Raw genomic sequence first — 27,916 nt, 5'->3', positions numbered from 1 at the left:
TGGGCAGAGAGGGGGGGGTTGATTGGGGTGGTCATGTGTGCGGGGGGGAGGGGGTGGCATCAGGCGCGATCACTCAAGTCCCGTGCTCCGCGTGGGCGGATCAGAGCGTTCGCCGGGCTTGATAAGAAGTGTGGGGCTCATTAAAAGCTACCGTCGCACTGAGACCACACGCGCGCAGGTCCCCGCTTCCCTTACCTTTCCGCCGCTGAGATAATTAGCGACGCTGCGCTGCCAAAATACAGACCCAAGGTTGTGTGTGCTCGCACAGGCGAAGACACATCAAAGCCGCTCATCAAAGCAAGCGTGATCTCGGGCAGGGTTAAGGTTTAAAAGCAGCAATTTACAATCCAAAGACATAAGTCATTTAATCAGTCCTTTATTATTTCATGTCAGTGGACAGCGCTGCAAACAGAAGCACACACTGTAAGCGATAATGTGCATTATCATTTTCAGTGATGTGAGAAATCGTATTCTTTCATGCAGAAGGCCCTGTGGTCTTAAGACCCGGACTTCTTCAGTCTTTGAAGGCAACCCATGTGCTTGTTTTTAATGATTGGAGATTTCAGCTGATTTAACTCTGCAGGCGTGAGTGTTTACTGGATCTACCAGGGACTTCTTTTTTCTTTTCTCAACAAAAATGAAGTTCACACAAATTTAAAACACAAAACACACATTTTATACAAATGAGCTTTTCTTACCTTTGTCAAACACCAATCTAGCTTGGGTTACAACTAACAATAAAACCACTTAAACTGCTCTAAGACACGATTCATTATAATATAATATTGTGAAAAACATCACTTTTCTGTGTTTGATAAATATAACCATGTCTAAATTCACTACCAACTTAAAAAACAAAAAAAAAGCGACATGTCATTTAGTGTCAGCCTCTAGGGTTGGAAATATGCATATAAAAGAAGTGGCATGTGTAATGTCAGCCAAGATGACAAAAATACCTGTTATCTCTTTATAAAATTAGGTTGGAAAAGCACAGAGTGAAGCTTTGTGTTAACTGAGCTGTAATGTGACAAGTTACGATGTAAGTGTGACGGGTATCCGCTCAGACGGCTGTTGTGTTACCATTTGGATCTGTTTCGAGGTCGTTTTATTAATCCGGACCAGTTTAATGTCAGTGTCAACTTTATTTCTATAGTACGTGCAAAAACAAGAAAGTTGACCAAAGCTCTTTACAAGCAGGTTCAAAACAAACTACCAGTAAAATAAATTCAGTAAAATCGCACATAAAAACAAACCAACAGGCAGAATCAAATGGAACTCAAACTGAACTTGAATTAAAAGCCAGTATAAAAAAAGTCTGTTTTCGGGCAGGATTTAAAAACCTGTATAGACTCTGAAGTATGAGTGCTAAGAGGCAGCTTGTTCCAGAAGCTGAGGGCTGCCACTGCAAAAGCCTGAACCCCTCCATGCTTTAATTTAGCCCTCAGCTGCACTAAGAGCATCTGGCTAGAAGATCTCAGTGCTCGTTTGGGGGTTACAAAAGACGAGAAGTTCAGTTAAATAATTGGGTGCCAAACCATTTAAAACTTTAGAAGCCAGCAAAAGAATCTTAAAATCAATACGAAAACGAACAGGCAGCCAGCGTAATTCTGCTAAAACTGGGGTGATGTGGTCATGCCTTCTGGTACTTTGTTAAAGACGTGCAGCAGCGTTGTGGAGTAACTGCAGGCGATGGAGATATGATCGCTCAAGGCCAAAACGTAGACAGATGCAGCCGTCCAATCTAGAGGCGATGAAGGCACGGACAAGCGTTTTGAGGTCTTTTAGAGGAATGTGAGATTTTTCGTTGGCAATTTGATATAACTGATTTAAAAACTGGTTTTGACAACTGTGGACACTTGCTTCTTAAATTTAAAAGAACGGCCTGAAAGCACTCCCAAGATTTCTAACAAAGGAGGAAAAATGAGGAGCAAGAGGCGCAAGGATCTCAGTAAACCCACTGAGAGAAGTACAGTTTCCAAATACAACAACCCAGTCTTGTTTTCGTTCATGGTCAAACAATTTATCTAAAGTCTGTTAGTTTAATCAGTAGATCATGAAGAGACTAAAATAGTTTATTACTAACTACCAGTGGCTGAACTGCAAATGAGAAAAGAGGGGAGAGTCTGTGCGCTAGTCTGAGCTCAGCTTGTTGAGTTGCTGTTGACAGGCTGAATATTCAAGACTCTTCTTAAAGCCATGTTTTGAAGTGGAGTTTAATGGACAATTAAACAACTACCTGTTGTAGATTTGGTCTTTGAACAGTTTCTTTTAGAAGAAAAAGTTTAGTTATTAGCCCTGCTTGGACTAGTCATTAGCTCAGATTGACAATCTTAACAGTTTTCTAAATTTCAAAGCTTATTTTAAAAACCTTTTACCCGTTTTTTTTTAAATATGTTACACAGTGATTCTGGCAAAATACTCCCACGTGAAATGCTCCAGGCTGCACTAGAAGTGCTACAGCTAGCTGTTGCTGTATTTGTACTTGCAGATAACAGTGAATTGATTTGTTTTGTAAAGGTTTAGATAATAGTAATACGATCTTTTTAGGGTTTGTCCCTACATCCCAATAGTTTGGTTATATTTAGAATTTAGAATACATAAATCATAAGTACATTTTCTATCATACATGATAAATAGCATTTTTAAATTCCTACTAAAGACCCTGTTTTGAAATGTTTTTAAGCATCATTTGTGTTTGCTATGAACTCATTTTTCTCTCTGACTTTATCGCTCAGATCTGGTGTCCTGAAGGAAAAGATCCCGAGTGGTCAGTCATGCAGACAAGCTGTAAACAAGCCCCCAGTTTTACCAAACTTATTTGAAAGGCTAATAAATTTAATGCCCAATCTGCCCGTTTTAAATATTCATTTTTTCCATTTCATGACTTTCCAAAGACTTGATCATCTGAGTAAACAGATCCAAGACGCCGCATCACGTTTACAGTAACATAGATTTATATTTGATCTGTTTAAGTGAGGCTCCAAAAACATAGTCAGTGCTTGAGTTTAAACCAACAGCAGAGAAAGATATTTTACAGTGCATTTTCTTTTTTTCTTTAACCTTCATTTGGACTTGGAAATACCCTGAGGTAAAGGCCTCATTTAAGATGTAACCTGTAAAATCCTCTTAATAGGGTTCCAATTATGTTACAGCTATATTCTTATTAAAAGCAAAGAACAAATCTTTCTAATATAATATATATAATATAATACGTTTTTTAAGTCGAGTGTATTTCATACCGAAACAATTGTTTTCCTTCATGACCCAGTTGAAGTGTGGGGTGGTGTATTTTTCTAGTGTTTTTGGGCTTCAACATTTGAGCCGAAGGCTTCAGAATAACAGGCAATGATAAAATCAACAGAAATATGTTCATAAAATATGAATTATGACATAAAATTAGTCACGGATGCCATTGTGTGGCACCAATGACTCGTCACATTGTGTAAACAGAGTAATTTCTTTTTTACCTCAGAACCTAACTACTGTAAAACGATTTATAAATAATGACAATTAAATATCTCTTTGCTTGTGGTTTTTTAAAGTGCAGCATTTAATGAAAAATTGGGAGATCTTAATCACCACAATCTGAAAACAAATTTAAAAAAAGGTGCCACCACAAATTATTTTTTCTAGTCAAAATCTCAGGCATGATTTCTGGAAAAGACAGCTTGCGAAGTAAACACTGATGTTTTTTCTTTATTTAAATGAATTTCAAAGCAGAAGTAAGTAAATATTATTTATACTGCTTCAAAAACTCATTGAATACAACCTAAAGTCAGTATCACTGGGCTGCCACTGTTGGTGACTAGTTGGAGAACGGCATTCGCAGTCAAAAATCTGAAAATGTTTATCGTGGTTCTTATTAGCCTTGCTAAGTCCTAAAGTTAAGGACTTCACTTCTTCAAGTCAATTTTAAAGTGTTTCTCTCAATTCAAAAGAAACAACAAAAAAAAAACAATCCTTACACAGACAAGAACGCTAAAATAACTACCCCAGGCCAGAAGATGGCAATAAAGTTGACAATAACAATACATCAAAGTACAAAAGATTACCATTCTTCACATGGCTAGTGATTCTTTTAAAATGATTGTTCCTTTTCTTTTGAATCTTTCAATAATTAAACTTTCAACAGCAAGCCCAAATGCTGTATCAACATGATCAGGACAACGCTAGGTAGATGGAGAGAACAACAACTGTAAAACTGGAGAAATTGATGTTTATGAGCACTTGCTCATTACACAAATCAATAGTAGGCTGCAACCTCATTGGTTTAGCCACACATAAATACACTACAACAAGGGCTAAAAATCTTCACCTTTAATTCATTTTTATCTTGTCTTTATTTTTACCAGTACAATGGTGAAAAACAGGGTTGACTATCAGACATGAAACTGTTTTATTTTCATTTCTTTCACCAAAAGGTTCTGTTTGTAGAAATTAGGTGGAAACAAAACTCTATCCAGCACATTATCTGTGTTAGTTTGGACAGGACCTTAAGATGTGGCCATATATTTTATGATGTCATGTGGTGCATGTGTTCATGGTCTTTTACTGTAACTTGCACTGAATGCCCGTGATTATGTCCTGCCAAACTGTCTGTCAAATCTTCAATTAGCCACCCAGCTTGCTGTTTATTCCTTTGGCTCTTCAGTAAACCCCGCGTTGCCTTTTGCACACAAACAGAAACAAGATCTTGGCTTTTATTTTCCATCACCGGTTTTCCGGCTGATTCCTGAACAAGTCAAATAAAACTCCTGAATGTAGTCGAAAACAAATTCATGGGCGCAAATGATGCAAGAGGAACGCAAAGACGCCCAGCATCCACTGTTTGTATCAGCTCCTCTGTCTGTTTGATGTGTGTTTCATTGTTAAAGCAGCTGATAGTGTTGCAGCCACAGGAGGAATGCTGTGTGCCATCTTGTAAGTCGTTTTGAGTTGTTTGTTCAAGCCTAATACACATATCGCTGCGCCATCACAATAGCTCCCTCCACTCAAGACATAAGAAGCAGACGAACCCAAAGCAGTGAGAGGAGAAAAGGCAGCTCATGCTGACTAATAGACCAGCGGATTTACTCTCCAGCCCTTTTAAAGATTTCAGTAACTCACACCGAAATTGACGAGCTCCCACGAAACCTGACCACCATAACCGCCGTCATTGCCTAAGGATATGGCAACCCGTTGGTGTTAAGCCCAAAAGAGCGTAAATACCGCAGTGTGGGATATTAAATTTACCTTGTAGTAAGCCGCGTGTCATCAAACATTTATGTTTTATAGCCTGGAGTATGTTATGCAACAAACTGCGGGGTTAGACCTCAGACAAGTGGTTTATGAAGAGGCCGTGCTGAGACAGCTGACCAGTAAATGTGTCCTCATCTTCACAAATCATTTAAGTCCCTGAAAAACAATGGCAGTTCATTCATCACAAACGCCACACACACACACATTCCCACAACAGTGTCATTACAGAGGCTCATTATCGAAATCAATTCAATTAAAGACTGTAATTGCTGTAGTGAAACCCAAATGTTGTCGCAAACAGGGAGACGAAGGAAGGCAAACCTCATCGACGCACCAAACCACACGCTGTTCATCAATGTGTGCATCGTATTTAAAGAAATATTAATCGCCTCCTCGAACTCATCTTTTCTCTGCAAGTTGGTGGCAGCGTTTAAAGATATTGATTTGTGAGGGAAAAGGGGGGAAGTAAGGAGGGGGGCTGTAAATGAAGGCTAACTATGTTAAACACTTAGAGTAGTTAGTGTAGAGAGGCGACGCGTCATAGCCAATATCAGATCCCTCCATCATTCTGCTCACACTTGCGTTGGGTTAATTGTTTACCAAGCTAAATGAAGTGGGGATAATTGAGACTAACTTTGCTGCTAAGACAAAGGATATTGTAAAGGACAGTTTGATTTATACTTGTTTGCTGAAACGATGAAGACACCCTTTATCTCCGTGGAGAGGTAACACAGTTTACTGTATATTGTATGTGTTTGATGAAGAAACTGAAGTCAACTAACTCACTTTGATCCTAAATATTAAAAAATGGAATAACAGTGTTTGAACGTATGACAAATGTTAAATGATATAAAGTTAAAAAAAAAAAAAAGTTTTGGGTTTTAGACGAGCACTACATGCAGTGATTTTGTTTGCAGCTTTGCTTTAGCTTGGATACATTATCACAAAAAAGAGAAATTATCTCCATAGTGAACATTTTACATATAATGTACTTGTGCTTTATTGCCAAAGCAACTTTACAAAGAAGTTAAAACAGTGGCTACAGCTGCTGCTAATCGCCACTCATGTCATTGATGCTAATTCAGTTAGCTTATTAGCTCATTAGCTCAACCTAGCAGCTATTGGTGCAGTATTTCATTATTTTTTTACTGTATATCAATGCAGTAGAATAAATGTGGTATACAAAAAAGTTTTATTGTTCATTTAGAAGTACATAAAGGTTTTTGGTTTTACTTTTTACACGATGAAGACTAATTTAGCGTATAACCGCTAATATATTTCCTGATACCAGGAAGTTGAACTGTTTACAGAAACTTCATTTGGCCACATCTTTTAGACACCCGTCACCTTTCAAAAAAAAAAATAGGCTATAAAATTTTGCCTTTTTGCCAGTATTTAGCATTTGTTTACATAACAGCTGAATTTTGTTTGAGGAGCAAAATTCGGCTTGCAAATCCATAATCCGAGACAAAACGGATTCCAAAGGCTACCAAAACACAATCAAGTCAGTCGAAATTGGTTTCACATCAGCGTCTTGGTCTTTTTGAAGGTTTTCTATCTGCAAGTTTCACTTTAATCCCTGCAGACACACATGCACTGAATATTTTTAATCTGATTTGTTATCCGTCAGAATCAGAAAGCACTGATTTCTCATCAAAAGGAAGCAGGAATTACTCTTTGAATTGGATTACACAACAGTTTTTAAAAAGAAAGCATTTGATGCCATTTGGAAAACAACAAAACACTTTAAATGTATACGTTAAAAGGCTTTATTTAAGGATATTATTTATTTACGGTACTATGAAAACTTTGCCCTGTGTTTGATTACACAAAACAGTTTTGTATTATAGTTGTTTTTTTTTTCTTCAAATACACAAATACTTTTATCTAGCTAAACCTTTGCAAATGTTAGTCAATGATGCTCTTCTTTCCATTTTAAAATCTATTTTTTCCTGTGAGGGTGATTTTAAATAGTGTTCACTCAGCACATAAAGTACTGCCGACCATCTGAAAGGTATTTAGTTTTTTGAAAGAAAATGTTAGTTTTTTTTACACAGACTATACATGACATGAAATAACCTTCTTTTTATAAAAACTTTTTAAATACAAGTAGAAATTGTCATGCATTTTTTTTGTTTTGTTTTGTTTTTTTAAGAAGTGCAGATTTGGGGCTTAGAGTTTAACAGAAAAACATCCTTTGAAAACTGGCTTAGTTGAAATCCTCATTTGTTTCAAACCTACTATTTACATGATTTGAGCCGATATCTTTTCATGTCCTGAAATTCCATTAAATAAGTAAATTAATAAATATATATACTGAATTGTATAAAAGTCTGTAATAATGTGCAGTAAAATTTGTATTTCGTTGTGTTTTTTTAGACTGATATACGAGCAAAAGTCTTCTGTTTGAGTGTTTTCTGAAATGCTTGTCTCTGTGTCTTGTTCCATCATCGTGCTGATTATTGTCTGGAGGTCATACGTGTTTTTCCGCCTTAGTGGGTGCTTTATTTTTTCCCCCCTTTAAGGTGTGTCTCTGTGTGGCCTGCCGCACGGTGTCGGTCATCGATATTGAATCCCGGCTGCGAGGGCCATCTGTCTGACTTTGACCCAGCGGCTCACCGTCACACCTTCAGCAGGGTGGGAGGGCAGTGTGTGGCTGCCGTCTGTGCGCGTGAAAACGTGCGAGCGAGATACACACGTGCATTAAAGGAGCGTGTGGTTTCTGAGTTCGGTTCCTGTTTTGGCAAGCAGATTTCTGGTCCTGTGAGCTTGCTTTGAGGGTGCCAACTGCTGGCAAAAGGACGCACAGATGCACAGTGACTCTCTCCATACTCACTCCTTACGCCCTAATGGTGTACCCAGCATGAACCTGGAGTTAGTCCTCGGGCTCCAGAAATGGTGGACACCTGACCTTTTAAGCACCAGTGCATTGCTGGAAGACGGGGGATAACCTGAAGCTGCAGCTAGCATTTAGGAAGTGTAGAGTTTCCTACAATCAGCACCCTCATAGGAGCTACTTAACAGCCAGCCTGGGGGGGTGTAGAGTGGCTGAATGCAGGTCAGGTTGCTTGGACTTGATGAGGATGTTAAGATAAAAAAAAAGCTAGAAGGAAGTTGAGGGTAGGCGGGGAGGGGGCCTGTTGGGTGACATTTCATCAGCTAGTCCAACAGATAGACGCGTCACCTCCGCCGGGAAAACGGGAGGTGATTAAAGAGGCTGTCCTATAACTGGAAGGTCATAAAATCCATCCAGGCTGCCCACTGCACTCCGATTCCTCTGTTGTAATCTAGACCTGATGGTTTCAGTCTGACAGCAAGATCTCCTGGTGATTGGACGAGTTAATCTTACTTAACCACAGCTTGGACAAATGAAATTGCTCAGTGTTTTCTTACTTTTTATTGCAAAGACTGAGCAAAAAGTCTTTAGGGAGTTCAGCTATAGTTGATGTTAAGTGTTGACTCTTTAGTTACAAATATGTACTTAGGCAATTAATGTAAGCTGTCTTGTTTTAATTATAAACCTCATCTATAGACTAAACGTTAGCCTTGTAGCTGCTTTATGAAGGAACATTATGCCAGACTTATGCATCCCTCAGCTAGTTTCTTCAGTATTTGTGCCAAAATAATGACCAAACAGTCAATAAATATGCATAAAATGATACCCTGAGAACTGAAATTTGTCCCTCTGATCCTCCTAGTGCCAGATGTAACACTATTGAATATTTTATTTATTTATTTGGGTGAGCAGTTCGGAGAGATACATGCACCTTATCTGCAGATGGGTTCTTTTTTTCCTTGATCAAAATTGATTTCACCACATGAGTAGTTTTTGTGGATCAACAAAGTGTTGGCTCTCAAATACAATGAGATTCCCCAAGTAAATGGATTTAAAATCAATGTGTGAGCATTTTACAGAGGTAGATGAAGAGAAATCAAGTGTAAAAGTTATTTTACAGCTGGGTTTTTTTTCCCCCAGTTTTGTATAATTCTCTTTCTAGAGAGCACGACTCCACCATTAAACCTTACATCAGTCTGCCATTAGATTAAAGCCACGTGCATAATTCTCTGTCAGTAACACCAAACCATGATTAACACAAGACTACTGGGGTGCCCTATTAGAACCTACATGGATTAAACTTGTTCAGGTTTGAACATACTGGCCTGATCCATCTCTTGTATGCAGAACTGTCCGTTCGATCTTTGATCACAGAGTTTAAAGGCTGACATGATTCATGGAGTCACTTGATTACAAAAAGTCCTTGAGGCAAACGTCTTTGATTGGATGCTTTAACTCACAGGACTGCGTACCATTCAGCTGTCAGTGTTTCACAATTATTAATGTGGCTCAGCATGCTTACGCTTCTTTATGTGCAACGTATGAACGAAAATGGGACAAATAGACCAAAAAGGTCAGAGGTTTAGCACTGTTTAAAACGAAAGAAAACCAAAAAACACTTATTGGTAAAATCGAATGAGTTCGTCACAATAGCACAACATTGGTAACAACTTTGAATAAACGCAATGAAACCAGCAACACCAGCAAACAGATGTGGCATCCTAAATCGTCCTGCACAAACTGCAGTAAAGAGTTTAAAAAAATGTCAAACGGTGAGCTAAAACGCACACAGCAGACAAATCGGGAGGTTCTGTACGTCTTGCTTTGAGAAGAAACGAGGACTCGTTTTTACGAATGTTGACATGTTTTTGTAAAAGGAATCAGTTGTTTTAGGACTAATATGTTTCTCACATTATCTATGATGAGCTTGTCTGTCTTCATATCGATTCATTGTTAAAAATATTTCCAAAAAGAGCACAGACAGAAAGGTTTGGATTGTGAAAGGACACTGCTGCCCTCAAGCTATGTTAGAAAAGACATTAAAGGCCTAACATTCCTGAAAGGAATGCATGTCGCTCCAATGCAGTATTGCAATACCTTGAGTCATTTTGCATGATCTGTTGGCGTTTGGAGTATGTGTTGCAAATAAGTCTCAGCTACTACCAGGCCAAATTTTAGGTCGTTAGCTATACAACTCACTGAGGTATACCCATTTTTCTGTAGGCTATGGTTGATTGGCTGGGGTGGCCTTCTTGATTAAAAACCGTGAACTGTGGAACTTGCATGTAAATTACTCTCCCAACAGGAAGTGTCCTTCGAAGAGCCGCGTCCTTGATGTGCACGTGAAAACGAAATTTCAAAGAAACGACAAGAAGTCCAGTCGCTTTCTATTGAACCTGTTAGAATTATCTGGCTGACTGCGAACCTCTACCTGCATAAATCTAATGACGTTTCCTTTAAAATCTGATTCAGTTTCAACACCCTAATCCCATCCCTCGACATAATTGAACTGAAAATCACTACAGCTTTCCGAATACAATAGCTGCGGAACAAGAAGAACAAATCCCGATAATTGAAGCTATTTATAACGGGTTAAAAATAACTTATTGCCTTGCATCGATTGTAGAGCAGCTTTTATTCTCAGCCATGTAGTTCTTAAACAGCAACAACACCCAGCAGCTCATTATTACAAGTGTGAGCGGGGACTCAGGTTGCACATTAATATGTAAATTAAATCTTAATCGATTTTCAAAGGTATGCATTAAACATGTATTTTACAGCAGTGCGACTCAGGCAGTGAGAAATGCGCTGTGCCGTTTTATAATAAAGCAATTCAAGTGCTCTGAGGATGATTGAAAACAAATGGAGACACTTTACTTGAAGTGCACTGCAGATGCATTACGAGCAGATAATAAGCCCCTTAAAGCTTGGAGAAACTTTAACTTCATTATAATCAAACGTCAGGAAATTACATTCAATTCAGCTTTGTGTTATTAACTGTACAGCTGCCCTGTAAAGCATTCAGCTCGGTTTTCCTATTTTTGAAAATCATGTTGTGATTAATTACCATGCAGTGGCTTAGAGTGCTTATGAAAATCGCTTCAATTAGAGTTTTCCCAAAGAAACCGGCTCAGTTCTTTAGCTGAAAAAGGAGGATTTCGAGGGCTGAACTGATGCAGCAGGTAAACAGGAAGTAGATCTGCCACCTGCTGACGAGACACGTATGTTTTTAAAGCGAAAATGCCAGCGCAGCATCAAGTCGACACACATGGCTTTAAGTTTTTCGGTCCTCCGTTGCTTTTTTATGAGGCTGTGCGCAGCGAGGACTTAGTAGTTTTGCCGGGTTCCCGCTGAGTGCATAATGAATGGCAGACTGCAGCTGTGGGCCTACCAGGCAAGAAGAAACAGCACTGTGGAATTGTGGGATAGCAGAGGAGAGTCTTGCTTTGTTGGCCTCGGCGGGGGCTCGCCAAGATCAAACATGTCGACAGTTCTGCCGCTCGCTGGGCCTTCTGGGTAGACAGACCCAAGGAGGAGACGCCTGAAAGCCAGATGCCTTTTTTTTCTTTTATTTGTACCTGTGCTGTCTGTGTTTGTGTGGGAGGATTTTTGTGTGTGTGCGCGCACATGGCATGTTTTGGCAGCGTTTCTCAGGAGTGAATGACGGCAGTGCTTCGAATGCTGTCATGCCTTTTGTTGTTTTTTTGTTTTGTTGTTTTTTTGCCTTTAGAGGACTGACTTTGAAATGGATTAATGAGAACTGACTTGATGTGACTTCCAGGTTTGCTTTGACATGACTTTCCTGCTTTTGATGTGGCTTCAGCCCACACAAAGCACACAAACATGCTCACAGAAGCCTCATCCGTGTCCCTGCATCTGTCCTTGTGTTACTGATACTGCACTGAGACTCCTGCCTGAAGGGTTGCCGACTACTTTTGTCCGTCCTGGAGTGGATGACCCTTTCTGCCTTGTCCTCTCGTGTTATGTTTTTTTTCTTTTGTTGATGGTGAAGCAATGGACGCCTGATTGTAGCATAAAATATAAGAGCAAATTTGGAAAGATACAAATCTAATCCTGTATTGTGACCATGCCATTGACATGTTGTTTTATTGGAACAATGGCCGTGACAAATTGTGGTTGTTTAACTCGGATGGATGCATAGTGTTTAAAAGTCGCTCTGTTATGGTGGTTTTCTTTTTTGTTTTGTTTTTACCAATCCCAGCTAAATGCATTTCTCTATTTGACACCCAGTACTAGATTTAGACATTTAGAAAATTTTCACCTTTAGGCCAAATGTGCCGAATTTTAGCCAAAATGTCTTTTCAACCCAAAAATGCTCACTAAGACTCACAGAGAATAGATGTACTTCAGGCTAAAGTTTACAACCAATCAGCATTTAGAGACTAAAATTCCAACTTCGGATACTTGTGGATATCTTTGGCTTCTGAATAGCACGATATCCTGCAATGTTTTTTACTCTGTTCTATCTGAGTCACAGTCCAAACGAGAATCAAAACTGGTGACTTTAACTTCCTCTGTGTCACATCTCCATGGCTGAATGCTGCTTGACTTGTAATAGTGTGGACTTTTGTTGTGACTTGGTGCTATAGAAATAAATTGAATTGAACTAACTTAAAGGTTCAGGAGGGTGGTTTAAAAAATGACTTTTTTTTTACATTAAATTTTCAATTCATTGAAAAGTTCTAGATGGTCTAAATGACAGTTGCTCCAGTCTGTTGAGGTCCATCTACATTTCAGACATCACTTACTGACCAGAGATATGGTTCATGATCAAAGGAACCAGACTCTGGATATAAGTGGAGAATAAAAGTAGATTACATGCATTTTGCATTCTTTAGGTCAAACTATGGTGGATCAGATCCATAACATCGCGCCCCCACTTTAAAAAATGTGAATCCAGTTGCTCCACTTACACGAGTGTGCAAGAACCTATTGGTGGTGGAGCATCCTTTTTTTGTCATTTCTTCGTTTTTTCTTGTTTTGTCTTTAAAAGTCTTTTTTTTTCATTTCATCCTCCACTGCTTACTGCCCCCGTCAGGCAGGTTTTGGTACTAATCAAAGGATTAGATGTGGGTCGGTGTGTGTGCATCTGGGACAGGCCTGTGAGAAGAGAGGAAAAAAAAAATATCAGAGTGAAGATGATAAGGACGAGAGCAAGAAGAGGGAGAGTTGGGATAAAGGTGTGTGATAGAATTGGAAGATCAAAGCCCTCTGTCACAGCGTGACTGAGCCCAGGGGCGTAATGGGCGAGACGGGACATATACACATTTCTACGGGCACACACACCTGCAGAAACACTCACTCACGGCTGGTATTTGACTCTGAGTGTGATTGATACCGGGCTAGATTTGGAGAATCGCTGTCATTCGTCTCTCCGCAGATCAAACAGCCACATAATCTCCCATAAAGGAAAGAGAGATGGAGGGAATAAAAAAGGGCCAGGCGAGGGGAGTTTAGAGAAGGTTGAGAGAGGTGACAAAGCCTTCTCATCACTGAAGTGTTTTCTTATTTTTTTTTTATAAAAGAGGACCTTTTTCCTGAAAACGCATCAGCTGTGTTTACCTGCTTCCAGTGAATAACAGTGCTCCTTTATGAGGTTTTTCAGGTACTCCAGTTTCTCACTTCCTAAATACCTGAACATTACGTTGTTTGGTGACGTCGTAGTCGGTTGTTCAAAATTGAAGCTGGCGTTTTTTGTTTTACCGATGCTGCCATGTTGTACTTAAAAAGCCACAGTCTGGGCGCTTGGAATGTGAGGCTGAAAGTATCCCCAACTCCCCTACTATACCGCAGCTATCCTACAGTAGGCGCTCTTGTCGTTTTGGCTTCAACTTACACGTTGCGTCTCTGTGTTTTTTTATAATATACTGAATGCCAAACCTGTCTGGACAATCATGGTTCCTCAAATTACTTGAGGAAAGTGGGCTGACCTAGTATTTCACAAAAGAAGCCGATCCTCTTTTTTTCTTTTCTTTTGAGAACGCCTGAATAATTAATCAGCCAGAACCAATCAGGTTTGAAAAAACTGCTTGATAACAGTTTAAAACCAACAGGAATAAAAAGTAAAACAATTTCCCCAAAGCTATTTTTCTTTGCCACGGATTTATGAAAATCAACTCTGAATCTTTGCTTGAAGAGAAAGATGGGGGGGGAAATACCAATCCAAACAGATTTATAGGTTATGTTTATGTGCGAATGGAGCACCAACATTTTGTTAATTCTCCTAATTTTGTAATTTATTTCAACAGTAGTCGGAATTATTGAAAGTGTTACTACATTTTTGAGATCCTGAACACAAGTGTCTGAAATGGTCCTGCTCCAGCCTAAAACTGGATTTATACTCTGCAAGAAGTGAAGAATTCTGTTCTCTCTGATGCAGTTGTGAGACCAAAATGACGTCATGTTGTTCTCCTGGGAGCGCTGAGAGCCTGTTCTCAACACAAGCTCTGGACAGGACTTTTTTTCTTTCTTTTTTCTCCCAGAGGTTTGTGTCAACTGTTGTGTGATTGGCCAGAAATGTAAAGTGATGGTGGGTAATGCAGCCACGCCATTCTGTCAGCTGTTTAAGAACCAGTGTGGCCGCTGTCACCCTGGGAGTATTAGCTGCTGGGAGGTAACATTAGCTTCTTGGATGAAATATCTGCAGTGTGTGGGTGCTGCTGAACAGACGGCAGGACTTAACAGTCATCAAAACAGCCAGCATCTTGAAATAAGATGTTTTCCTCTTCCTCCAACAACTGAAAAACCTCCATATTAGTGGGGGGTGGCTTCCTGAAGATTGGCAATGAGGTTTCTCTTGGAGTATAAAATGTTCTTGCTGAAAAGAACTTCTTTTTCCTACATCAGACATAGCAGATTTTTCTAACTTTTTTAACGCAGAGTATAAAATCAGCCTTAAAGAGAAGGTGAGGAGCTCGGAGTCGAGCTGCTGCTCCTCCTCAGTGAAAGCAGTCATCTGAGGTGGTTCAGACCTCCTAAGAGCCCCTCTTTGGAGGTTTTCTGGGCATGTAACACTGGGAAAAGACCCCAGGGCAGACCTAGATCTCACTGGAAGGATTGTACCTCCTTTCTGGCCTGGGAACATCTTGGGATCCCCCAGGGGGGTTTAGGAAGTGAGATGTCTGGGTTTCCGTCCTGGATGTAGAAGCGATGGACAAACCACACTAATACGTTTCCTTTCCTCTGGTTCTTTATCTCCTTGTTCTTGTTTGTTATCTTGCTGTTTGACCATGTTCATCTCGCTTTACGTTCTTACCTTCTTAGAACTTGTTTTACGATTTCTTTAGCGAGCCACTTTTTGATCCAGAACCTTTACCCTCTGGACTCAAGTGTTTTTGGAACCTGCAAAACAAACCAAAACTAAAAAAAACAGTTTCTTACACTGGCATTTGCTGCTGAGTGATATTCAAATCTGATTTGCACATTAGGGAGCTGGAGCATTCTGCAGCTCTGCATGCCTCACTGTATTTATGCACGTGTCAAGGTGATATTTAATGGTTTGTTTTTGTCCCTCTTTTGTTTTCACAGATGCATCACCCTATTCAGATGAAACCTGCAGACAGTGAGAAATCTAATGGTGAGTCCCTCCCCCTACACACACACTCACACACAAGGACATCATAAATAGCCCCTTTTGAAATAGCTTGGTAATAGCGATCTCACCTGTGTGAGTGTGGGGTTTTTTGTTTTGTTTCTTGTGCTGCTTGATGGGCAGATTGGACAAGAAACTGGGGAAAGATTGAAGCAGAGAAAGAAACGAATAGAAGGCGAGATGTTGGATTTATTATATATATCTTCTTCTTCTTATATGTGCAATAAATTATTAAGACGCTTTGGAAGGAGGTCAGTGAAAGTTGAATCGTTTTAGCCTTGTGCTGAACCAGAGTCGATCCCCCATGGCAGCTCGCACATACAAACACACTGTGTGCGCTCGCCTCCTTCCTCACACACTTAATGCATCTATTTCAGACAAACACAAGCACCCAGTCAGAGGATCACCCCGTTTCCAAACTACATATCGCAGATCCAGTTCTGAATTGATTTCCTATGCGGGCTGTCGTCTTCCATTCATTCTTATTCTAACCAGGAGCCGGTCGGATGGGACGCTCTGCAGGAAGTGTCTTTGTTTCTTTAAAGAATCCATCTGCCGTTATTCTATATTCATGAACGGTACGAATGCGTGTGAGTCTTTGTAAATATTTTATTGCTCTTAGACCACATTGGGACACTCAGTCCAAACACAACTGAGTTGCAATAATTTTTAAAACCAATTCTCATGGATAGAGCTGTTTCAAAAGTCCTTTAATGCAGTCCTTTTTTTTTTTTTTTTACTTTGACTCTTTTTTTCACTTATTTTCTGTCCAGTACCTGATCATTTTCTGAGGAATGTTAGTTTGTTAGGCCACTTAGCTCTGACCAATGAATCATTTAGGCATAAAAAGGCTCCTAAACTCAATGAACTAGTGTTGTGTTGACACATAACAGACATCTTAGCAAGCAATTTTAAATAGCATCTTCAAGCTCTTTACCAGCCTGTCACAAAGATATACTGTAATTTCTTCTCATTCCTCAAGTTAAATCTATAAAAGTTGCCAAAGAAAACAGTTTGACAGACAGAAAGTAGCTTTTTAGCGCCGGCAAGGTGATTCCCAAAAGCTACTGGCTGAAAACTTGTCATACAGTCGATCGACTGAAGGATGATGCATCTCTCAGGTCCTGTGCCAGGTCTTTGATGGATTTTCTTTGTTTTTTAAAGACACAACTTTCAGCTACTGTTCATCTGCTGGAGATGGATTTTTAGACCTGAAATTTCTTCTTTTGAAACAGACCCATATTTTGGTTTTTTTCTTGTCTTAACTCACTGCAAAATTTAAGGTCCATGTTGCCTAATGTCAGCTCTAATTCTGAACTAAACCCAATTTTAACTGATTTGTTTTTCCTAGCGATGCACCAATACCACCTTTTTTTTTTCAAACCAAGTAAAACTACTTACATTTGAGTACTTGCCAACATCAAGTACAGACCTAAGTACTGATGAATGCTATTATACCTCTTATAATTACTTTGAAAACATGTTTAAAAATCAAAGGAGTTTACTTTTCATGTTAACGCCTCAGGCGAAATCAGGACAGAAATACTCTTTTTCAAAAGCATCCATTGGTGAGCGATTAGATCGTCAGGAAGCACAAGCTCAGATCCGTGTCTTCCCAGAATCCTCTTCTGGTCAGTGACAGACTGTAGCCATTTGCTGTTGCTCTTAGCCAACTATTTGAACTCAGCATCGTGTTGATTTTTCAGATGTTTTATGAAATTGCTTTTGTTGAAAGTGCTAGGTTTACACCCCACCTCTTCACTTTGAAATCTCCTGCTTCTTCTTATGGTGAAGTTCATTGGCTGTTAGCAAACAACTTTACTGTACATTACCATCGCCAGCTGTGTGGATAAACGTCCCACTGCACTTATATTGGAGTACACACACACACACCCATGGTGTTGGACCAGTGCCCGATACTGGTATCGGTTCATCCCCATTTTTTCCAAACCTTATTATTTTTAAAGTTTATGGGCTTTTTTTGACAGCACAGCTATTTAAAATGAATAGTTTCCATACTTGCATTGTTCCATGTGCCTCACCGAGTCACTCAAACACTGATCCACACGCTGATGCTGCTCAAATATAACAAAAAATAGATTTTTGGGTTGTTTAAACGATTTAAAGTTGCTTTTTAAATCAAAATAATCATCATTATTCTGGAAACAGATGTATAATTACTTTGGTTGGCCAACCAGGAGACCTCAATTTGAACTTTTGTTTAACTTGCCACGCAAAAATAAAGATATCAGTAGCAAATAACAGAAATTTCGGCAAATTAAACCTAATTTATTTGCACGGCTAAGTGGAATAAATGTGAGTTTGTGCAGTTTTGATGACCCTTATCGCTGAGTAATTGAGCAGAACGCGATAATGGATACTATAAAACCATGACTGGGGAAAAAGAGTGGCCATTTTAATCTTGTAGCAGGATTTCATTGCTGTGGTTTACTTCTGGCTGCACACCATCGATGTCACTGTGGTCTGAAGGAGAAGGCAAAAAAAAAAAAGAATAGCTGAATTCTTTTAAAAGCCATCACCTGCTCCACTGAAATATGGCGACTTTATGAGACATAACTGTCAGGGTAAAGATGGTGGAACTTAATAAAGAAAATCACGGCTGGAAGGGTGAAATATAGAGCTCAGCTCCCGATATATTTCCCTCCACTTAACAGTAACGACCTTTAATAAACTCGCTGTTAGATTTGCTTTAACAGTGATGAACGACTGCGAAGACGTGTATTAGTTTAGTCAGAGGAGGAGATGGGAGAAAAGGAGGGGAATGGAGAGGTGTGTGGTATTTTGTTTCCTTTTAAGGCTTTTGCTGTCTTTTAAAAACTTCACTTTTTTTTTTCTTTTCCCAGAATGCACTCCAGATTATCTTCGAGTCGTGAGTCTTATCACCCGCCTGCGTGCCAGCACGCCTCGTCCGAAACACAGACAGACAGCAGCAACGATATCTCCGTTCTCTGCTGTCTATCGACACCGAGTAAATTAATTACATCGCTGTTAGACGTGTGGTAATCATCCTCCGGAGTGATGCGTTCGCACAACATGCTGTGTACAAAGGAGTTAAAGCTTTTTGAAACAACACTTATCTCCGCGGCGTATGCCCATGTTTTTTTTTTTTTTGTTTTTTTTTTAAACACTGCACAAACAATTCAAACAGTAAAATAAACAAGTGCACTATTGATTTCCCAGAGTGCAACCGGCCGCTTATCTCTTTCGCCTCGCGGTAAGAGCCGACAGTTTCCTCATTAAAAATGAATTGGATTAGCATTGCATTTGAACGTTGGTGGGAAAGACGTAAACACAAACACTGTTGCGCTCTCAGACGTTAACCCCTGCAGCCGGCGTTCCTTCCTCGAGATTGCACCGGAGACGGCGGGATTGTGTCAGCGGAGGGGGGGGGGATCCATGGGGGAGAACGGAGGAGGAAGAGGAGGAGAGGTTTAGGGAGGAAGAGCTGGAGAGTCTCAAAGAGCAGTCGGTGTTGAAGTGATAATGAGACATTGATCAGAGCTTCGCAGATGGCATGATGAAATACATGAACTCTTTCTTTTTTCTCTTCTGTCATTCTGTTTCTTTCGCTTTTTTTATGTCTCATTTTGCCCATTCTTGTTACTTTGTCTTTCTGTTTTGTTCTCAACAATCAGTTTTACTTCAAACTTTTCGAAAAAAAGTGTTTTTTTGGGTTTTTTTTTAAGTCATTTATCTTTAAGCTGTACATGTAAAGACAGCAACTGCTTGGCTCAAAAAAAGGACAAAACTGGAGTAGTCCTTTAAAAACTGAAAAAGAGAATAAAGGGATAGTTCATATCTTTTAGAGTTGGCTCTTGTGGAAAGGTTATGAACAATTATTATGTTTCCTGCTGTAAAAAAAAAAAGTTTGAAGAATTTGTTTAATTCTGCCTGGACTGACAAGATAACGGCAAAACCTGAAAGATTTCACCACAGTTCATGCAAATGCTATTTCATAAGTTTCAAAACTAGTGCAACTTCCACATGACATGGATGTTCTGGCAGAAATATCATTATATTCCTGCTGGAGGTGCTGCAGCTAGCTGCCACTACTGCTATGTGCTGTAGACATAAATAACCATGTAATGTGAAACTGGAGGGTGGTGTAAAGGTTTACAGAGAACTTTCACATGAACCTGTATGAAAAATTCTAAGGTCTTGTTTCTAATACTCCAGATATTCTTTTAAATTTACTTTCTGTCCTCATATTCTAACAAAAACGCCAAAATACCCATATAACTTGTGAAAATACAGAGAAAGAACATTCTGCACTTGGCTGAAGGTACTGTCAAGTCTTTTTTTTTTCTTCTTCTTTTTCTTAGGACACAGTTAATAGTTTCCTCTCTGTTATGAACCATTTCAGCACAAGATCAAACTTTGGCGACAAGATAATCAGGATAAAACGAGACAGACCCAGATAAAACGGTTAAAAACAGCTCCGTATTTCCTTGTGTTTTCAGGGCACAAAGTGATCGAGGGCAAGTGTCAAGTAGGCTTCGGAAAAGTTCTGTATCTGCTGTGACGTCTACGTGGAACTACCAACAAACTGAGTCTGCTTTGTAAAGCAGTTTTAAAAATATTCATTTCTGTCACCAAAAACTGTAAATGAGTGTGCAAATGCAGCAAAGAATTTCTGTTTTTACAAATAATAGTAGTGTGGACAGGGCCTAAAATGGGAGTAGTTTATGAAGGCAGTAGTCTACTTTGGTCATTGCCCCACATCAATTTGCCATTAACTCATCAATTTGCTGATAAATATAACTTTGCCTTCAAACTGAGGCTGTTCAACGAGCTATCTACAGCAGGTAAGATGTTAACTACTCATAACCTTTCCACAAAAGCCCACTTGAGAAAGACTTAGCTATCGCTTTGGAGCAAATGAATAAATTTGATTCAGGTGAACGACTGAATTAAAGAGATTCAGCACAAACCTCTGATCCAAACTGTCCTCCTCCTTCCAGCTGTTGAAGACAGGAAGCTGTTCATCGGCATGGTGTCGAAGAAGTGCAACGAGAACGACATCCGGGTCATGTTCTCGGCGTTCGGACAGATCGAGGAGTGCCGGATCCTCCGAGGGCCCGACGGGCTCAGCAGAGGTACCTGTCGCTCTCTGACTCACCTCCATCCAGACTTACTGCTCCTCATGTCAGAATAACTGCCTGAACGGCCTCCAGCAGCTGCAGTTCATTGTTGTGCAGTCAGTCAAAAGTCATAAAATAAAATACTCGCCTCCTTACTTCGTGGCTGGTGTTGGCTGGTTGAAAACGGTCTGAGACAATCCTTTTTTTGTTTTCAAGCATCTATTTACTCCAAAGTAAAGCAGGATGTATTTTTCCATAACTATGTGTCAAACTATGTTTTAGTAGGCACTGTCGACACTAAGAAAAATAAAAACACAGAAAGATTGAGATTTTTTAGCACCCGCTACCATGAAAGACAAGGTATTCCGTGATTAAATGTGTGCACAAGTGGACAGCTTTTAATGAAACTTTTTAATTTAATAATTGGACAAACATTTACATTTGATTAGCTATCGGTTTCCACAGCTAATCAGTCTTAGCAAACACAAAAGTGGCTGTAACTCGCTCACTTTTACAGATATGGAGCTACAACCTTTTGTGGTGGTAGCTGAGACTGATCCGCCAACACATATTTCGGGATGACTTATGCTTTCTGGAGTGGAAATCTTGTTTTTAAACTCTTTATATATTGTACCATGATTGCTTAAGTTGAGTCCATGTTATACTCGCCCACCACTGCTTTGTGCTTTGAGCATGCTATAGAAACCGTAACAGCAGCACTGATTTTTACCAAGTTTTCTATGTCAAACCTAGATGTAGCGTAAGGCTTATATCAGGGGTCTAAAACTCAGTAACACAAACTTGGTCCAAGCCAAGGGCCAATCACAATCAATATTTTTTGAAAAAACACGTAAATTAACCCTGGTTTTAGATGTAATATGTCAAATCATTCATATAGAAATATCAATTACGTTTTCCCTGTGACAAAAAGAACAAACATCCTTTAATAAACAAAGAAACTTAGATCAAACTTTAAAAGACACATCATTAGTACTGTCATATGCCTTCTTTTGGATCTTTCGCCTTTAAAACAGCTAAAATGTCATCAAAAAAATCTGAAAATACAGCTGCTAGCAGTTAACTTTGACACAAGGAGATAATACAGAAAAAGAGGACATATATTAAAGCAGATTCTCTGTTACTCTGATGCACATTAACTCAAGTCAGATACATGGCATCTTTTCTTGGCTGCAAGTTTGTCAGTAAGACTTTGATTGCTCCCATTCAGTGTTCTCTGTTGCTCTTTCTAAGTCAAAATCAAAGATTACTGAGAAATTAAGGCTCAGTTTTCTTGGCTTCAAAGTAACTGTGACAGGAAGACTTCACTAACCAAAATGAGCAGCAATAGAGACTCGATCTGACACAGACTGGAGGGCCAGATCTAATAGTAGTTGAAATGTTATCTTGGGAGGGCAGATAGAATGTTACCAAGTCCTGGATCTGGCCCACAGGCCTTAAGTTTGACACCTGTGGCTTGTATCCTTACTTCATTGCTGTTAAACTTCAGCGTTGTCCCGACATGTTTATGTACTGAGAGGAAATGTGGGGAGAAAGAGCTACCATTGTTTTTGGGAGAATCCCAAGCTTTACTCAGCCTTGTCCTTCTTTTACTTGTTGTTAATGTGGATGTTATCACCACCTACTGGCTACTGCAGCTTCTTATTTCTTGAAACATGCAGTTTGAGTCAGTGTCGTAATACTGAAAAAGTGAACCACAAAGTAACTTGTGCTTTTCTTCCGTACATTGTCTCAGATCCTGTTTTTAACCAGCCGCCCGCTTTGAAAAACAGTGAATTTATTCGTTTTAAAGTCGTGTGCAGAGTTACATTTGAATGAACTGTTGCAACATCTTGAGGCTGTTGTCACTGTGAATACATGCTTCTTCCTTTTCGCTCTATATATCTCTTTTCCCCACCTTTCTTTTGTTTTTCTCTCCTCCTTGCTTTCTCAGCCTCAACCCCCCTCCCCCGTCACCTCCCGCCTTTCCCTGCTTTTCCCTCCTCTGACCATTCGCATCCTTCAAGTTTCACTTTGCCACAAGCTGTAAGCGTTTTATTAGAAGCCTACTGTCCAAGTCAGAATTCAAGCAGCCAATTTGTTGCTTTTTCAGTGTGAAAAGCAGGTTTCATTCATTGGATGGAAAAAAAAAAAAGCGGAGCTGAAAGATTTTTTTTTAGTTTTTTAGATTACGTAGAAATCCAGTCGAGAAAGCAAGTCAACATTTCTAAGTACAACCTTTTTAAAGAAAAGACAAAAAAGGCAGACATAGTGACGCAAACGAGAAAGTTTTAAACACCAAAGGAGTACTGTTAATAAGAACCCAATAAAAAAAATTTGATTTGGTGCTAGAAAGGGTCTATAAATCTGTGAATTTAGCAAATATGAGTTTTTTTTTATTTTTTTAATGTAAGACATGAAATGAAAAGGATTTTTTAAAAAGTTAAAACGTGTTTGTTAAAAACAGAAGAGGCATAGTTTTAAACCCAGCTACTAAAGGCAGAATTTCAGGCCCATTTCTCACCAGAAAGCCTTTTAATATCAACTATTCCTTTATATTCCCTCAGTCAGTGAGGGAGCGTAAGCACTGATTTTTGGCTATTCTGCGACATGGCAGGAGGTCCTCTCAAAGTTGTGGGGGAATAATGCCAAATAATTCCCCTACAAAATAAAAGTGGATCACTGGATCTCATACTGTAAGCCGTCTTTACAACCGGAAGAACCAAACCGTAAAATAACTGATTTAATTTCTTTTTCTTTCTTTTTTTTGACACATATTTTCTTAGAGAACTGGCCTGATTTAAAGGCAAGAAAAGGATTATTAATAAGCTCTCAAATCAATGAGATTAGTCGGTACTTATTTACCGACCTTACTCTTAAAGTTGACATATGATTGAAGATATGTTGTTATATCTGATAATATAGTTTTAGCTATTGTTTTACAATAAAAATCCATTTTAGTACCAAAAAACCTAGGACTGCCTAATATATTAAAAAAGAAATATTGCTATATCACTGCTTTTAATGTTAATATCCCAAAGGATTGCAATAAACCCCTGGCTGTTATAGTCCAAGTACCATTAATGCTCGCGCCTGGTTTAGGTGATCCTGACACGGAAAGTGTGGCGAGCATCTGTGGGTTTATTGCCACTGATATTGCCATCGCGATATTCAACAACATCACAAGTGCTTGGTTAACATCGAGCAGCCCTAACTCCCACGATCACACACACCTGCCTACCCGCCCATTTGATTTCAGCCATCCTCCCCCAACTCCCTGCCTCCCCCGTCCTCCTACCCCTTTTGTGGTTTCTTTGTGCTGAGGAGATGGAGAGCTTCACCCATTTCTTCTCCTCCTCCTCCCCGTCAAACAATCTGTCGCTGTCATCGTCACGCAGGCTCCATGTCGATCTGTTGGTCGCATCTACTTTTTTTTTTCGTTTTTCTTTTTTTTTTCTGTGCTTGTTGAGCGTTCTGGGCATTTTATCGTTGACCTGAGTCGTAACTTCTCAGTGTGGCTCTTCTCTCCTCCTCCTCAAGGTTGTCTCTATCCAGACTCAGCTTTTGACTCAAACTAAGCTACGCTCCTCTGCTTCTTCGAGCGGCTCCACCTTCCTTGTCTCCGAATTCACCCTGGCTGTCCTAGAATCTTCTCCTGCATCAATTTGTCCTCTTTTCCTCCGACATCCCGCATTGGCTTCCTTCCCTCCCTATCCCCATTTCTGTCCTCCATCTTTTTCAGCTCCTCTCTTTTGTCCTCATAAATATTTCAGCCCTGATGGCCAAATTCTCACGTCTGTAGCGCTAAAATCCACCACTTAGCAGAGGATGCACGTCAAAGTGGAGATGGCTTTGTTGTCCGGCTTGGCTTGTCAATAACCATCTCCAATCAGGTTGGAAATAAGTAGGTTTTTATGTGCCTGCAGCTCCCAGAGGCCTTCAGTCCCACCTAGCATTGCTGCAGAACTCCTTTTAAACCCCAGTATCAACCAGACGAGCGCTCCGCTATCCTGCTATTAATAAAATATGGATCACACCACCAGTGGATGTCTGGGCCTAGGGAGCTACCCTACTTTCATTAAAGGACTGCGTGGTTCTCCACTGACGACAGAATGCGGCCCGTGAGGTATTTTTAAGCTCACGGGCTATGTCCCATCACTTCGCCATGTACAAATCCCAAGAAATGCACCAACAAATCCAAAAGTTGGCTAATGCAGTTTTTATGAACAGCTTTGATATTAATGGAGATGAGTAGTTCTTTTTTTTTTTTTTTCCTTTAGAAGCTTCAGGATCAAGCTGCAGAAACTGGCTGAAAACGTGGGCAAAAACTACTCTTGCCATCATCGACTGTAGACAGGCTGTGATGTTAGCACGGACCAGGTTTAAAAATAGTCAGGACCTCTCAGGACCAGTTCAGAAGGCTAACCCAGATCAATGCCCCCTTCAGAACTGATCCAGTTCTCGAGCAGCACTTCTCTGCAGAGGGTGGCACAGCCTCCTGGAAGCGAAGCAGTTAAATGACAGATTGTCACTTGACTAAAATAGACAGTCCCCTCAATTGGTTTGAAGAATGACCCCTTTTCAAGCATCCTATCTACAGAACTACCACTTTGCATGATAGCTTTGTACAAAAAAGGACGGCAGAGTGTTTACTAGGTCATGGATGCAGAATCTGATAACCTTCAGTCTACTTTACCGCTCTAATGTTAAAGCAGCAAGCTGTGAATGGTGATTAATCTGACATTTATGTGGACATAAAAACAGCAAAATGATTCTTGGTTATGTTAAGAGCAGGTTTGTGGACTGAAAAAAATAATAATCATGTTTAAAAACTGAAGCCTGCACATGTTGGTTTTACAACCAGAAAAATGAAGGCCCGGTGAAATATTTCCTCTCGACATATTAAAAGAGCCACTTACTGACCTTTTTTCTTTCACCAGGGAAACAAACTCTTAAAGCTTGTCATTCTAAGTGCAGTGATTTTAGGTGTTAAATCTAAAAACAACATTTTAACACATTACTGTTTCACTTGTCTTTTACATTTCTGAGAACCCATCTGAGGTGTAGACAGCTAAACCCAAACAATGAAAAGGAAACATGGGACTTACATTTTTGAGAGCTGCCGAAAAACTTGTTTTTATTCTTTTTACTGCTTTATTTTTAAGAAACTTGTACTTTTTGGTAAAAGACCAGCAAAAACACTAGCAAAAAAAAAGTTTGGTTAGGCTTGTAAAGTCTCACAAGTTTCCAAAATCTTTCTTGACAGACTTGAAATAATTTCTTTATGATCCAACAACCAGAAGTTTGGGCCAATCAGCAGCAGCTGTTGGCTTTTAGAGGTGATTACAGCTTCTAATGATTGACTCATTTAGCATCAGTTGTTTATCTCGTTGATCTGAGGTTATTTGTGATCCACAGTAACTGACAGATGCTGATTTTAACTTTATTTTTTAACTTGTTTTCCACCCAAATGGTCGTGTGTAATAAACCATCTGTTGTGTTAAGTTTTGGTTTCACTGCAAGCATTAAAATTTAAGCTGCAATTGTTATTTCAACCAAGTTATTTAAAACCTTTAGTCTTTCAGAACACCAACCATGAGGCATTAGAGGTAAACTAGGTTGCTTAAAGGTTTATAGATAAAAGGACTTTGCTTAACTCTTAAAAACTAATTGAATCAATAATTTATTTACTCATATTTACTTAAACTGGTAAATACCTATGTAGCTCAACAGCGATAAAATACTCCTAATATGGGTCGTTTTAGTCTGCAAACAACCAGTCACCTCTATTTTTGTTTATTTTTTTATTACCTAAGCCTTTTTGTTGGAGTGAAATGTAGTAAAAGTAGTTTTAAACTGGGGCCAGTCAATTTAGAGCTTTGGAAACTAACAGTAAAATCTTAAAATCTGATCACCTGAAGGAGTGCGAAGTAGAGCCGTTGCTCCTTTGCATCAGAAGGAGTCAACTTAGGTGGTTCAAGCCTCCTGGACACTTCCTTTTTGAGGTTTTTCAAGCATGTCTTATTGGGAGGAGACTCAGTAGGTTTCCCTTGCCTGGGAACGCCTTCAGATCCCCCAGGAGGAGCTCGGGAAAAATGTCTGGGTTTCCCTCCTGGACCTGTTGCCCCAGCGACCTAATCATGGATGTTTACTGTTAGAGCAAAATTGGCAACATGGCTGTTTAACAGCAAATATTGACAAATTTTAAAATTAGAGGACAGCCATTTAGGATCTTTCAGTGGTTTTTGCCAGTGCTGTTTTTTAACATCAGGTCAGCCAATGATCAGTTAATAAAGCCAATTTGTTCATTTTTAGCAAACAGTTACAATAGTTTAATATTAATATACATTACAGTCTATCAGATAGAATCATAACAAACTCGAAAAGTAGTGATTCCTTGTGATTGAACTAAGTAGCCCAGTGTGTATCATCACACATTACCTGTTCTTCCGTTTATTGAAGGCTGATTGTTGATGCAGTTCCAAGTGTATATTTTCTGTCTAAAAGTAGCAATTTTCCTCTAACCTATTGTAGATACACTGCTCTGAAAAGTAAAAATTATGGTCTTACAATTTTTGCTGGTAAATATGACAGTATGTTGTTTTTTTTTTCAAAGTTAACGTAATATTTAGGTCTGTCAGTGTTGTAATGAAAAAAGAACCCCTGTTGAGGGGAGTGCACTGGACAATGAGTGTTATATTGGCTGTTTTAATAGTTCCACCTGTTCCTGCTTTTTAATTGCTATGGCTAGTTATTGAAAATATGGCAAAAAATCGGCCTAATTAATCGGCAGATGGATCAATCGGTCTACATCTAATTTCAATATTTCCTATCCTCCTACACAAAATGATATTATCTAGCTTTTCTGCAAGAAAAATCACTATAAATCCTGTAATGAGCTTTTAAAAATATTATTTTTCTTCTTCTTTTTTTAAATGATATCTCTGAAGTTCATGTAAGCAGCTGGAAACTGTATATCCACTTTGTTCCACCAGTGGCTTCTGATAGAGGAGGACAAGGACAAAGATTGCATCTATTCCTTTTACACATCTGCTCTTCCTCTCTGCTGCTTTATCCACATTCACAATTTCCTTTCTTTTTCCTCTCTGGCCTTCCATCCCATTCACATCT

The 27,916-nt window shown here is 39.4% G+C and overlaps 1 protein-coding gene across 6 annotated transcripts in view; it reads left to right on the top strand.

Annotated features, from left to right (window-relative positions):
* The window catches only part of celf2 (cugbp, Elav-like family member 2), a 247,913-nt gene that overhangs the window by 183,590 nt on the left and 36,407 nt on the right, over positions 1-27,916 (top strand). For all 6 annotated transcript variants that reach the window (XM_037981133.1, XM_037981132.1, XM_037981131.1 and 3 more), the window contains 2 exons: positions 15,623-15,671; positions 20,669-20,803. In XM_037981133.1, the coding sequence (XP_037837061.1) occupies positions 15,623-15,671; positions 20,669-20,803 (184 nt within the window). The remainder of the gene's footprint in view (positions 1-15,622; positions 15,672-20,668; positions 20,804-27,916) is intronic.

Source organism: Kryptolebias marmoratus, linkage group LG18 (genome assembly GCF_001649575.2).
Source record: "Kryptolebias marmoratus isolate JLee-2015 linkage group LG18, ASM164957v2, whole genome shotgun sequence".
Lineage (NCBI taxonomy): Eukaryota > Metazoa > Chordata > Actinopteri > Cyprinodontiformes > Rivulidae > Kryptolebias > Kryptolebias marmoratus.
Note: the sequence above shows the minus strand (reverse complement) of the source record. Positions and strands in the feature narration are given on the sequence as shown.